Source organism: Scatophagus argus, chromosome 15 (assembly GCF_020382885.2).
Source record: "Scatophagus argus isolate fScaArg1 chromosome 15, fScaArg1.pri, whole genome shotgun sequence".
NCBI lineage: Eukaryota > Metazoa > Chordata > Actinopteri > Scatophagidae > Scatophagus > Scatophagus argus.
This window is the reverse complement of record NC_058507.1, coordinates 11,128,507-11,142,373: the sequence shown is the minus strand read 5'-3', so window position 1 is coordinate 11,142,373 and position 13,867 is coordinate 11,128,507. Positions and strand designations below refer to the sequence as shown.

At 43.5% G+C, this 13,867-nt stretch overlaps 1 protein-coding gene and 1 long non-coding RNA gene across 2 annotated transcripts; one reads left to right on the top strand and one right to left on the bottom strand.

Moving 5' to 3' along the window:
• Positions 1-1,309: 1,309 nt before the first annotated feature.
• On the bottom strand, positions 1,310-3,824 carry id2a (inhibitor of DNA binding 2a). The gene is made up of 3 exons (XM_046413088.1): positions 3,367-3,824; positions 2,977-3,037; positions 1,310-2,018 (listed from the first exon to the last, which is right to left on the bottom strand). The coding sequence occupies exons 1-2, from the start codon at positions 3,718-3,720 to the stop codon at positions 2,981-2,983; spliced, it is 411 nt and encodes a 136-aa protein (XP_046269044.1). The 5' UTR covers positions 3,721-3,824; the 3' UTR covers positions 1,310-2,018; positions 2,977-2,980.
• A 3,042-nt stretch (positions 3,825-6,866) lies between these two features.
• LOC124071977 lies at positions 6,867-8,860 on the top strand. The gene is made up of 2 exons (XR_006845427.1): positions 6,867-7,883; positions 8,064-8,860. It is a non-coding gene; the product is annotated as an uncharacterized LOC124071977 (long non-coding RNA).
• Positions 8,861-13,867: the final 5,007 nt, after the last annotated feature.

Genomic DNA, 13,867 nt, shown 5'->3' with positions numbered 1-13,867 from the left:
TGCATTTGGATGTAGCTTATAAATATACCAGAATATTTAAACTAAGAGTCTTCTCAACAGAAATGTATCTAACGCAGTTTAGGGGAAAGGCAGTGTGGCAGGCTAAGGGGAGGGTGTCATGACAGGATTTATATTCTCCGATAGATGGCGCACTCTTCATACAAACATGCTGCAGGCCGGTGTCACGGACGCTGCCTGTCAGTTTTACTAACTGCTGAGGGTAACAACTTCAGCTCAGTGACTCTGAAAGTCGGCTGCGGGGACTTCAGGGGTCCGGAGAAGTTCCATGATGTACACTTGGATGCAAAATATTTCATGTGTTGTATGAGAGCATAAAGAGTGAGTTGATCAACAAAGACCCCGCTGAGGTAAAACAGTCACGTGTAGCTTTAGTTTGTGTGAAAATGTTTGAGGAGCCATACTGTGTTGTGGAAAGAAGATTGACAGTCACCCACTCACCACAGTCATGTGATACCACCTTCAGAGCTCAGCACGCAGTGGCTGATAATTAAGTTTATTTCAAGTTGAAGTATCCCAGCAGCACAACCTAGTGTGGTTCACTGTGTTCGTGTTACCTGTTTTTTGGTTTTTGTTTATTGTTTTTTTTTTTTGGCTATAGCAGTAAAGTCCACGGTCACCAGGGGCTCTCACTGCAGGTCAAACATTGCACTAATATTTGAATGGTGTATTAGGTGAACTTTAAGAATAACGGAAAGCCGCACAACCAATTTACTGCTAAAAAAAAAAATATATGAAAGGAACTGCTATTAAGTTGATTTCTTTGGGACTCGGTAACGCATCGCCGGCCCAGCTTCAGCAAAGGTAAATTTCCATAATTGCCTGCTTTTTGTTCTAAAACATATATACATAGCCAACGGCCCTCTGCTTAAACGGCTCAGGCTGTCACGCCGAACCTTTTAATCCTATTTCCTTTACATAGCATGGGAGAAAGTAGAAGTGCAATCAGGGTGCCCTAAATAAGCTTTTATGCAACCGTGTGCCTCCAGGTCGTGTTTGCCTCGGGGAAGTGTTGACGCTGCCTGTGTTTTAGACTATTATAGGTCACACAGGGCAGGTCTGATAAGGACACTCTGAGGGATTTGTTTTTGAAGTGCGTCAGATGTTCGCTGTACGCACAGCGCGGTCATGTCCATACATTTGTGCAGCAAGTCAGCAGGACGCACAGCTGGAGAAACTGGTTTTACGCACAGGTTTGATGTCCCCTGAACCACTGACAACCCACACACACACACACCCACACACACACACACACAAAACTGTATTTCCCCCAAAATGAAACATGTTCAAATTGTGTTTTTGATTTATTTTTGTATAAAAAAGTTACAATTTACATTACTTTTATAAAAAGTTTCAGCATAATTAAGTACAACATTACACTTTTGCAGAAGTTTCAAATTCCTGCAACTATACAAGATAAACTCCCGATAAGAGTTCACACTGTTTTCTTTCATTTTAACTTCTCATTTTTTTTTTTTTTTTTTTTTTTAAACAACGTCCAGTCCTTCATGTGCCAACAACTCTGACAAGACAAGACTAAACTTTTTACAGTAACTAACCAAGTTGTCTTTTCTATTCACGTTCCCACCTCCGCAAAAAAAGCGAAGACTTCAACAAGGAGAGGGACGAGGGGGGGTGTGGAGGAGGAAGAGGAGGAGGGGGGGAATAATCCTTGTGACAATAATCTCGTTTTTCCTCCCACTGTAGGGAATATAACGCGCCTTCCATTTCCAGAAAGGACTCACAAATAAAAAAAAAAAGTCTTAAGTTAAATAATAATCAAGTGTCCAAACAGAAAACACATCACATAAGATTGTCCCATAATAAGCAAAAGTCTCTTGATTTCAGCGTCAGAAGAGAAAGAAAAAAAAAATCCAGGCCTGGAGGACAGAGGTTGGAGGGGTGGAGAAGGGGGGGGGTGGAAGTCCTGCTCCCCAGGTCCTGTATGTGTGTGTGTGTGTGTCTGTGAGTGTGTGTTTTTTTGCGTCTTGACCAAACACCTGCAAAAGATTGAGAAAGAGAGGCGTGTTTAGAAAATGCAAACAGGGCAGAGATCCGGACAGACTGGCGCCAGGGAGGAAGCCGCAGTTTTTAACATTTAACCAAACACTCCCAATACTAAGCAAACCCTGCGCTCCAGATGTACACACACACACACACACACACAGAGAGAGAGAGGGAGAGAGAGAGAGAGATAGAAAGAAGGGGGAACTCACACACACTTTTCGCACAACTTCAGCCTACAATCTGGGGAAGAATCAGCGTAATTGCCGCTCAGCTGGCGCCTACCCACTTCTTGTACCAATTATGTGCAGACATCGTAGTAGCAGTAATCCAAACAGCCATTATTTTCCTGTTGCAGATGCTCTTCATTATAGACACAAGAGGGTATAATACAACCCTGACGACTGCTACTTATATACAGTAACCCAAAGCAGCCCGGGGCGAATATTTTCCTTGTTTATTCCACCGAAACTCCAAGGCAGAATGTGTGCCAGCTAAATGTCTCGGACACAGCAGATGAGCCACAGAATTATTCGATCAATCTGGGTCACCTTACTGACACACTGAGTCCTGCAGGAGCCCGAGATGTTGATCTTTATTTTTTTTAGTTTGTTTGTTTTTGTATGCTCTTACAGTCACATTTGTGCCCTTAAAAGGCCAATAGAAAAAAATAAAATAAAATCACCTTTGATCAAATTTGGATTCTAGTCAAGTCAACTGTCCGCGCCTCCTCACAGACTAACTGACGCCTCAGCGTTGCAGCGCATTCTCATGCAAAAGCATATTGGGACCATTACAGCAACGTGAGACGAGAAAGCACATTAGCAGGGAACAAATGGATTGGTAAATGGTAATTCTAGCCCATTCTGCTCCAGCAGACTGGGAGACAGGCTGTTGCGGAGCCTAAAAGCCCTGGACAGAATGCAGCAGCAGACATGAGGACAGCCTACTTACCGCTTTAACGATGCAGAGTCCGGCTGTCATCTGTCATCAGCTCTGATGGCAACTCCGGGGACTGAAAACAAACAAACAAACAAACAGACCAAATGTTAATTCTTTACGCAGCATCCGACTGAGGGTGTCGGCCGTTGCAACAGTGTTATGTAGGGCGAACCTCTTCCTCATCTGATTCTGTACCACAGATTTAAAAAAAAAAAAGAAAACAACGAAAAAAAAAAAACATGCCATTTTCTTTTCCAACAAGCCATTTTGTGCGAGTTACGCATAGGCTACAAAAGGCGCACTGGCTATGCGCACATTTTAAAAATCCACTGAATGTCTCCCACAACACACCAGAACATCGTTTCCCCAGTCGGGATGCTTCTTTAGCTATAGTGTAATTACCTGTAATGACAAGATGCTGATATCTGTGTTGAGGGTGGTCAGAGGGGTCCTGGATGGAGCCTGCCCCGGCCGCGCAGGGTGATGCAGGCTGGTTAGTGCGACACTGGAGTCCAGCGCAATCTGCAGGTCCAGTATGTAGTCGATGACATGCTGCAGGATTTCCATCTTGCTGACGTTCTTGTTCTGGGGGATGCTGGGCACCAGCTCCTTCAGCTTGGAGTAGCAGTCGTTCATGTTGTACAGCAGGCTGAGCGGGTCATCCACCGGGGTCTTGCTCCGAGAGATTCCCAAGGAGTGCTCTGATAAATTCGCGTTGTTTTTCCGGAAGGATCGCACGGGGCTTATTGCTTTCATTTTGTCAGTGTTAAGTTAAGCGAGAGGGTTTGTGAGGGTCGATGTCTTGCCTCCGTTAAGTCCCGGTTTTGCCAGACGACCAGCGATCAGACTGGATTACCAAGCTGTCAGTGTGGTTTATATAGGCAGCAGGCTGGGCATGCAGCGCGGGCGGGTCCAACGCACTGATTGGTTGAGAGCGCTACGTCACTCTTGGGCTTTCAGCGCTGCCATTGGCTCGTCGTGTTCGAATCCCTCCCCTTCTCCACCTCGTTACCAGTGGCAACGCATGTTGGAGGCGGAACCCAGAGGGCGCTTCAGCAGCTCCGGTGGGCAATTTGGAAAATTAAGCCCTTACCTGTTTCTGATCAAGAAAATTAATGATTCGCATGGCTGTCAATTGACTATGGCAAAGTGTGAGAACGCGCCAGCACCTCTGCCCGCGCGACTTAAGTTTGGTTTTGTGCTTTTTGCAATGAGGATCAAGGAGGAAAAAGTGTATTTACAAATGAAAAGGGTTCCAGTCAGAATAAACATTCATATGTTCGACATCGCAAGCCTGATGAGTTATCTTACACACAGAACAATCTTGTATTGTCAGCCATCACTCATTCTTCTGTTTGCAGGCTGCCAATGCATTTAACTGACGTGCGGTTTTGGAGGTGTGGAGCACTGATCATAGGTACCATATCAGGCGCGCCTGATGATTCCTAATTCACTCCAGCCCGGACCGGTGTGAAGGCAAGTTTCAGAGACTGAGAGACATGTTTGAGTGTCCAGCTGACAGCTTCCACCAGCGAAATGGGCAAATCAGCGCTAAGACAAATACTTTTGTTCTTTTTTTTTAGTGTTGGCACGCAAGCTTAGGGATAGCTGATCCGATGTGGTAATATCTTACATGTCATTCAGTGATTTAACGCACCTTGCGTTTGTCTGCTCTTCATCCACCCTCACCAGCAGTGAAGTGAGCTTATTAAAGTTTGATTTATCAATATGTTGGAGATCGTGCGCCATAGTAGGCTGCAGAAAAGTCTTGAGTTGACGGACAACAATTTTAATGCTTTGGGTTTGTTTCATACAAGTCTATCTGTAACAGATATAACAATTTAAAGCTTTGTGTGTACCAAATGTCACCTAGAAATGTGTAGTTTTAGCCAACGCCAAAACGCAACGCTTTTGGACGCTTTTCTGTCGAAATGCGCCAGTAAAGGACCCGTGCTGATTCAGAGCTGATCGTCACCTGAGTCAGTTGTGTGTCAAAGTTCATTTAGTCACGGCCTACAAAGGTGGCTTTCATATCTGAGCACGTGAAGAGGTGATTAACTACTATTGACACTTTAATGTTTTCTGAATGAGCCATTTGTTTGTAGGAATTACACGCTTCATTCTTCAGCTGGAGGTGGGAGGCTGTTTGATGCTGCACTAATTGCCCCCGAGGGCAGTCGTGGACTATTGTGAAGTGCTCGATTTTTTTTTTTTTCATTGTAGATTAAATTTCATCAATGTAATAAAATCAGTGTTTTTCTTTTTTTCTCCCCCCCCAGGAGGCGAGGAGGGGGGGTCACTGTTAAAGCTGCACATGCTGACAGACTTATTTTATTGACAAATCAACTGACGTCCAGAAAGCCGAGGCGAGATGGTTAAGAGAGAGAAAGAAAGTTGCTCGAGTCTGTAGTAAATAATGACAATCTTGCGTCCGGGATACTCGGAGAACATGTGAGTGGAATGTTTTACAGTATTTTACAAAATCCAGCAAAACACCATCTGCGTGGTTGTTTTATTCACCAGGCACGGATACCTTCTACTTCAGCAGTCTTACGATCTTGTGTGTTTTTTTATGCGTTTCTAATATAATGTGGTAGTCGTGCAGTCTGTGTCCACATCTGGTGCAATAGGATTTTTCCATTTTCTCCTCGCCTTCCCTTCGCTCCCACAGCTGTGTACATTTCGCGCAGCGCCCCTGACTGATGGCTGACAGGCAGGTGATGGATTGGCGCAAGAGCACGTCGGTGCACAGCCGAGAGAACCTCCAGAAGGAGCAGCCGAGGCAGCAGCAGCAGCAGCCGCAGCCGCAGCCGCCTCGCCCCGGCTTCCTCTCTCCTCTTCCCTGTTTCTCTTTTCCTCCTTCTCTCCCCTCTCTCGCTCTGTCTCTGGAGCAGACTCTCCGGCGCCGGCGCCGTGACGTCACCCCATTCACAGCAGCCCTCGAGCCAGCCCTCGCGGCGCCGTTGAGGCGGTTTCCATGGACACGGGGTTTCGGGGTTGTCAATCAGAGGTGGTTTCTCAGCTGATCCCGGGGACCGGACCGGGTAAGTTTGAACAGTGGACGGAATGTGGGTTGCTGAGGGTTTCCTGGTGGCCGCCATATTCACCCAAGTACCGCGAGATAAACTATTTGCACCTCTTTCATTAGACTAGACTCAAAATCCAGAGGAAAATACTGGGCTATTTTCTACGCCATTACATTTATTAACACCTATGCAGTCACTTTGTGTAGATGAAAATGTCTGACTCGCTGTTAAACTACAAATAGCCAGCTCACACCTTAGTACATCAGTAATAAAAATCCATTAATTTAACAACATACAGCCTATAATGGCCATAGTAGGTCTATAACACCCACAGGGGACGATTTACTGCATTTTGAATACTATTGAAAATTTAAGTGGATTTCGCTAGTAATGGCTGAGTGTTTATATACCGACTGCAGAAGCTGTTGCTGCTAAGGTAAAGGATGTCAGTATTTCCTCCACCACTTTATTAAGTCTCAACATTGACAGAACTCATTAATTGGTTTATATCAGGGGAAAAAAGTTTTAAAAAGTGTTTGACTATTGAACCACTAAACAAGTTTAACACGTCCCAAATGAATGTAAAATTTGACTTGTTGTTTAATGAGGGCTTGATCTGCTCTGAGACGTTTTAAAAACCGCCCAACCAGTGAGACGTGTTTCGTATTTGCAGTGGTGGATAGTAACCAAGTACATTTACTCGTGTACTGCAGGCCTACTTAAGTACATTTCGGAGGTGTTTGCACTTTACTTGAGAATTTCTATATTCTGCTACTTTATACTTCCACTCCACTACAACTCAATGGCAAGTATTATATATATATTTTTTACTGCATTTATCTGGTAACTTTAGTTACTGGTTACTTTGCAGATTCAGTTTCATAAGACAAACTCTAATCAACAAAACATTATGATCTAATATTATAGATTAAACTTTATGACCCCAGAGGCGAAAATTCACAAAATACAATGAAAGAGGAACTATATAAAGTAGTAAAATCACCTTTATTAAAGTTATGAACACATTAATGGGTCGATAAACATAATCCAATTATATATTCTGATATATGCTATTCTGCATAATGAGTACTTTTGGTATTTTGAGTGATACTCATGTGTTTGCACTACTTTTACATGAGTATACAAGAAGCGAGTGCTCCCTCCACCTCCAGATGAGAACTGCATGATGGCTAAACTCAGGTAGCCTACACCTGACCTTGTATATGGCTGTCACAGTTCAGAAATGAAAGGATAAGTGATTTTATTCAATTCATCACCACATGCCTTTCAAACGTCAGGACTGAGAGAGAGAGAAAAAAAAGAAAAAACAAAACAACAAGCCTGGGACCAAACAGCCAAAACTCTTCCCATACAGCCCACGCACAAGCAAGGAGTCACAAGTCATTTTTGAAGTTTCCCTAAAGTTTCTTTTGCCCCTCGGAGACTCAAAGACATTCCTCAGTCGCAGCGAAGGTCACAAGCCTATTAGTTTGGGTTCAGGAGATAAGGTTTAGAAAACAAAGCGGAGCTGCCAGCCTGCACAAGTGCGCCCTGCAGCCCCGGCGTCGGACTGTCTGCGCTCCGGTCAACTTGTTGATCCACTGCCCTGCAGCTGCACTAAGGTCTCTGAGTAAATATTGTGCTGATTTGAAATAATTTACCCGGTTTCTCCCTATGCCAAAACTATTTCATGACAGTAAACGCCAACTTTTTTTGTGTGATCTGGCTTTAAGTTTGAATAAAGCTTCCCTTACAATGACGTTTAGTCCAACAAGGTTAAACGCCAAAACGCAGCAGACTTTCCGTATAGGAAACTTCACCGACTGTTAGAGGAACCGCGACGAGCCGAGCCGTGCGGGCTAAAAGCACCCTGAAAAGTGCGATTAAATGAACGTAAGGAACAATAACAAAACACGATTTAAACCAGGCCAGTGTCGACTTCTTTTTTTTAACTTAATTTCACCTCTCTGCCTTGATGTACACTTTTTTTATTATTATTATTTCAGCCTGCCTGTACAAACCGCGTACTTTTATAGGCTACACGCAATAAACTAAATTCCGCTTGTTTCACAGTCCGAGTCCTTCGAAGAAAACAGCAGCCGAGGAACACGATTCTGCTCTCCACCGTCCCGGGCTGATGGAGGGTCCGGCACTCTGCTCTTCTTCTCTGAGCTGCCACGCGCCTGTCGCGTGCAGGAGTGTACACATCCAATAGTGGCGCGGGGACTCTTGTAGCAGCGTCAACCCGGTGGGGCGTGGTCTAAACACCCCCGAACAGCAGCGATGCGGTGGGTGGGTGGGTGCGTGAGGGTGGGGGCGCAGAGCTGCAGCTGAAACACCGTTAGTACCGAGCAAATCTGGCAAGTACTTTATGTTACGTTCAAAGACTTGTGCTACAACAAAAATACTTTCATGTTATGTTGTTCAGTCAGTTAGTTTTGTGACGAATCAGGTTATCATAATCAGTAAAAAACATATACACATACAATAACTTTCCATTTGAGGATTCCTTGTTTCATCTGACCAATGCTCCAAAGCCCAAAGCTGTTTCTTTCCTGTCATGTATGACAAACTAAAGTGGCAAATCCCCGCGTTTGAGAAGCTGTAACCAGAGAATTTTGGCATGTTTGCTTTCACAGAGAACTGACTGTCAACATCAGACAAAACAAGATTGTAAAAGTTTACCAGTCAGTCAGCACTCATAACTTCGTTCGTATGAAATAATAAAGTCCAGATTTCTGAGTAATCTGAGTGTAACTGGGCACATCTAAAGCTCTGCCTGAAACAATGGCAATTTAATCATGAGCTCATCTGCTGGGAATGCAATTTCTTCTTCTTCTTCTTGAAATAAAAACTACTGCATCAAGGTAGAAAATAGCTCTTATTTAACCAGTCTTTGGCATCAACTAAAATACATCTGGTCTGTCGCTGTCCTCCCCTCTGTCCACCTCCTGCCTCTCTTCAGTCTCTCCTGTGGTCCAGATGGGACTCTCTCTGCTCTTTGAGCAACAGAGATTGAGGCCTGGCTCCATTGTAAAGTGAGAGGCTGCCGCAGACAGGAAGCGCTGGGAGAGAGATAGATGGATGGGAGAGATGAGGTGGCCAGATTGGACTGGGAGACAAAGGCACCATGGCTGCCCGAGTGGCTTCCAGGCTGGTAGCGGAGTGGCCACTCCAAGCCTCCCTGGAGGCTGGCTCTCCCCTGTCCTGCAAACACCATAACACACAGCTGGCTGCAGGAGGTGTGATAGGAGGTGTAGGCGATGGAGGTGGACAGCTGAGGCCTTGGCATATATAATGCTGTACCTTGCATTTATAATGCATTCAAATCAAGCAACTGGTCATCTGAAGTTGTTAAAAATCCACTGAATTTCTCTTATAGTTGAACCATTCAGATCTTTTGGCCAGCGTGACAACCACCAACCAGTTGGCAGTGTGGAAAAGTTGGCTGCAGTTTAACTTTTGGACAATATTGCCCGTTGGCATACAATCACACGTTAACGTCGCTTGTGTCGCCCACCTATCACTGCGGCACAGCTGTCACTGCAGCTAGCAGTCTGTACCTCAGATATCTGCATATCTCCGCTTTCACACACGCAGTGTGACAGTGTGGTTTCTTTTCAAATGAACTGTCAGAGCATGATTGTTGAAATCAGATATATATATATATATATATATATATATATATATATATATATATATATTTTGATGCAGAGAGAACGGAGGTGAGGTGCTGTCTGTGTAAATTAGAAGTTACCTTAAGTTGGGGTTCCTTATCTGTCACAGAGTTATGTTGCAGAAAATTATCACTGTTAACATTTGGTGTTAATGACCGCTGAGTCAGTTGCTGTGGGTGTGTAACAGGTGCAGTGATAAAGCAATATTATTTCACTGAGCCTTTGCTTGTTGGCTTTAAACTGGGGGAGAAAAAGGGGGACTGAGTACGCAGGCCCTCATGTGAAGAGGGCCCACAGAGATACTTGAATAATTAATTATGGATTTGAGGAGAGAGCCTATGGAGAATGCTTTGTTTTGTGCTACGCCCCTGGATCTAACGGAGGCTTCGGTGGGTAAATTGATGAAGTTGGCGTCCTTTCAATCCCAGTGTGCAGGCAGTCAGGTTCCTCTATTCCAAGGGGAATTGAGAATGAGACCTGAAACTAACTTCTGATACCACCTTAGGCTGAGACTTCTTAGATTCTGTGGTAACATGGTTTTGTGTACGTGTCTTGAAGATGGCATGTGTCAAACGGTCCACTCTTAGGTTTCACTGAATTTCAGGGAACTTCTCTCTTCTGTGTGTCATTGATCACTATACCCTTTCCTAGATTATTATTTATTTTTGTATTTAAGACCAAGATTAGATTAAGATTAGATTTAAGACTGTGGCTGAACCAAAAAGGGTCAGCAGACCTCAGTTAAGAATGACCTTTTCATCAAAAACCTTAAAGTTGAAATGAATGAGTTCATAAAATGCTCCAAAAAAGTGCTTGACAACTGGGTAACTTCAATGTGTTGATGAAAACCACGTGACAAGCTCCAGAACAGTACAAACTGGACCCTCTGGTCAACATTGTTTGGTCAGCCATCATAAATATGATATATACTACTATGTTATGGGATGACAGCTGATTTCTCTGGCATACCACGTACAATATGCAGTTTGGTGACATTTGATCCAAAGTGCTGCACAGCACTTTTGATGTGTAAAATGTTACATTCCAGAAATACAGTTTTAGAAGGCCAGATAGTATAGCGGTTTAACGAAACAGGCAATCCTTGGTTAATGTAGATATAGAGTTTTATTCACATCATCATACACAGAAAACATGTTTTTTTTTCTCAGTAAAGTGGGGCAATATCTGTTTTTGCTAATAGTCAAGAAGGTCATTTAGGCTAATGTTACAGATGTAATTTTGTTATTCCAAATAGTTACAAGGAATGTTGCTCAAAATGTCTGCACCGTGTGAGTGGATATTGGAAGCCTGCAGTGTGTGTGCACATACTCACATTTGCATAACTTTATTCCGACCGCTCTATGTTCACCAGTTAATTTCTACATGAGAACAAGATTGTGTGATGCACCCCATTTTAATTTAGTGATAAGTAAACCTCCTCTTAAAAGGCATTGATTGGGCTAAGTTCAGGAGCTTTAACTAAAACAGCGGTCAGGGCATGGTCCACAACTGTAACCCTCTCCGACCCGTGCAGAGAGAATAAAACAGGAATATAAAAGGCCAACATTTTAGACTGAACTCTCATCGAAGCAGAACTCAGTTTGCTGTATGTCTTTGTTGCAGCAGAGCCCACTTCCTTAGAACCCTAAGCCATCTGACCACAGTCATCTCGCTCTTACTCAATCTTTATATATTTATACAGCACAGAGGGAAGAGAGAGTTAATGTAGGAAATACAGTTCTTTCTGTAAAAACAGAGAATAGCTCAACCCTGGCTGATTCATCGCTCCGTCCTATGTAATCTCTGACCACCCGTGCTTGTGTTTTTTTTCTACTGAGGTAAATTATGTGTCTGGTGCTTGAAGACAGACTGCACCCGTGGGGTAGGGGCTGTTAGGTGCTGCCATAACACACATAATCAGGTGTAATATGTGTGCTGAAAAAGCCATACAATACATTCACTGCTCCAAGAAATAACATAGTCTCTGGCCAATTAGTCAGATCTTTCAATCCCACAAGCATTTTCTGATCATTCTGTAAAATCTTGCATCAGCAATGAAATGGCAAATGACAGAAAATATTAAAATCTTTTCAGTCCTACGCCAACAGCTTAACACCATCGCTGCCAAGATACTTTCCACTGTTTTTGAAGAGCTATTTATTGTCTACTTGTCTACTTGGTAAGTGTGAAAACCAACCAGACCAGATACTCCAAACTGGATCACATGTCAGTGACACTGTGGCTATACTGTCCAAAGTCATTCACTTACTCTCTCATTCACTTTTTTTTGTGTCATTTTAAAGGCAATTTTTATGTAGAGAACAGGGCCGTAGCCAGGCTTTTAGAAATACTGAGGTCATAAGTCAAAGTATTCTATAGGTGTGCAACATGCTCACACAGTACAGGGGACACACCCATGCAACATCTTTCCTGATGGACAGTTTTACTTGTTGCTAAAGTAACAGCTAACTGCTGCTTACTAGGCTATATCTGCCATTAGCCAGTTAGCAGTACATCTAACAGTCGCTTTGACTTTAGTTGACCCTGCCCATACGGGGAGCTTGGAGCATCGGGGGACCCTGGCCTGAAAAGCTCCTGCTCCCATCCTGATTCTTATCTTGTTTAATATTCTAATTAATACTAAATTAATCATTTTCAGTGCCCCATATTGCTGTTTTCCAAGAAAAGTGTTGCTGTCATGTGACATCAAGCACACCACCAAGTGGATGAGGCGGTGCTCACAAGCATAGGGTGCTATCCCTCAGAAGGCTTGTGGAAGGTGACCACACAGTTTTAAGCTGTGTTATTTTATATTATCGTAACAATGGATCAAATGTTTATGTCTACATGAAAGTTGTCACTCATAGTAACTTCACTGTCCTCATTCAGGGCTGTGTAGGCCTGAGGTATGATGTAAGTAGCTGTCTGATTGTTTTCTGTTTTTTTTTTATGAAGTGGGATAATTTGACACCACAAAATGTTATTATTCTCACTAAAAATATGGTCAACACTAGAATATGGTTAAAACATTATATATGAAGCTTTATAGTGATGAGTGAAAAATTTTCCAACACAACTTGGGATTAAATGACCACATGACTACATCAGTGTTTTCCGAAAAGAGTGGAGAAGTTTTCTCGGGTCACGTTGCAATATGATACTTTTAATTTCGGACTTAATGCATATTTCTTGAAATAAACACAGGTCAAAATGTTCTAAATCTGTCCGGATTGCTGCAGACGTGGCCTTGCATGGGTCGTTCCGTTTCAGAAAGCTGCTGAAGATGTCTTGCTGCCCCTCGCATGCAGATTTGCTGCTGTAAGCACGTTGAAGTGGTCAGGTGGATCATTGAGAGCCAGTGCTTTTAACTGATCACAACAACAAAGGTTCTCACGGCCCTAATCCTCTTTGGCTCTTATCTCTCACCCCTCCTCACCCGTCACCCATCTCATCGGCTCACGTAGGATCAGACCTACCAGCACAGACTTTCTCATGCCTTTCTCTTTTGGCATGCTTTTACCTTCCCTTTCTCTTTCCTCTTAGATTATCTGTCTCGTGCCGCCATCGTTCTCTCGGCCTGCCTGTCCTTTTGTTGTCTCAGTTTTATTCTCATTTCTCTCACTTTTACCAGTTTATCTGTTCTTTCCCACCAAGGGCATCTGGGTCTTTAAGGACCCTCTTCACCCTTTGGCGAACAAAAGCTGAGTCACTTTTGAAATGAAGAGCAGAGTCTTTGAACGACACTTGCTAAGCCCCGTTTGAAGAGAAGCTTCAGTCTCTTATCAACAATAGATTCAGCCCTGTGTGGGGACTATGATCAAGCATAAGGCAGTTCATTCTGGATTGTGGGAAACTATGCAGCAGCGGGAGAGAAAGAGCATTTGAGTAACAACTTTCTTCAGCTGTGGCATCTCTAAATCTTTGTGATTTAATTACATTAAATCCTGAAAACCTGCTGTGTTTCATATTGCCACCAGTTTATACATCTGCACTATGACAAGCTCAGCTACAGTTAGTCCCAGCCAGCGCAGGTTAATGTGGCCATTTACTTTGATATCGGCGGAATGAATCAACCTATAAAGGCTATTAGTGTTATTAAAAATACCCCAGAGGGAGTAGCTATGGCTCGTGCATTTCCAGCGTCTGCGTATGTGTTGCAGTTAGCTTTAGATTATTGGGACTTATTGGAGTAACAAGCTA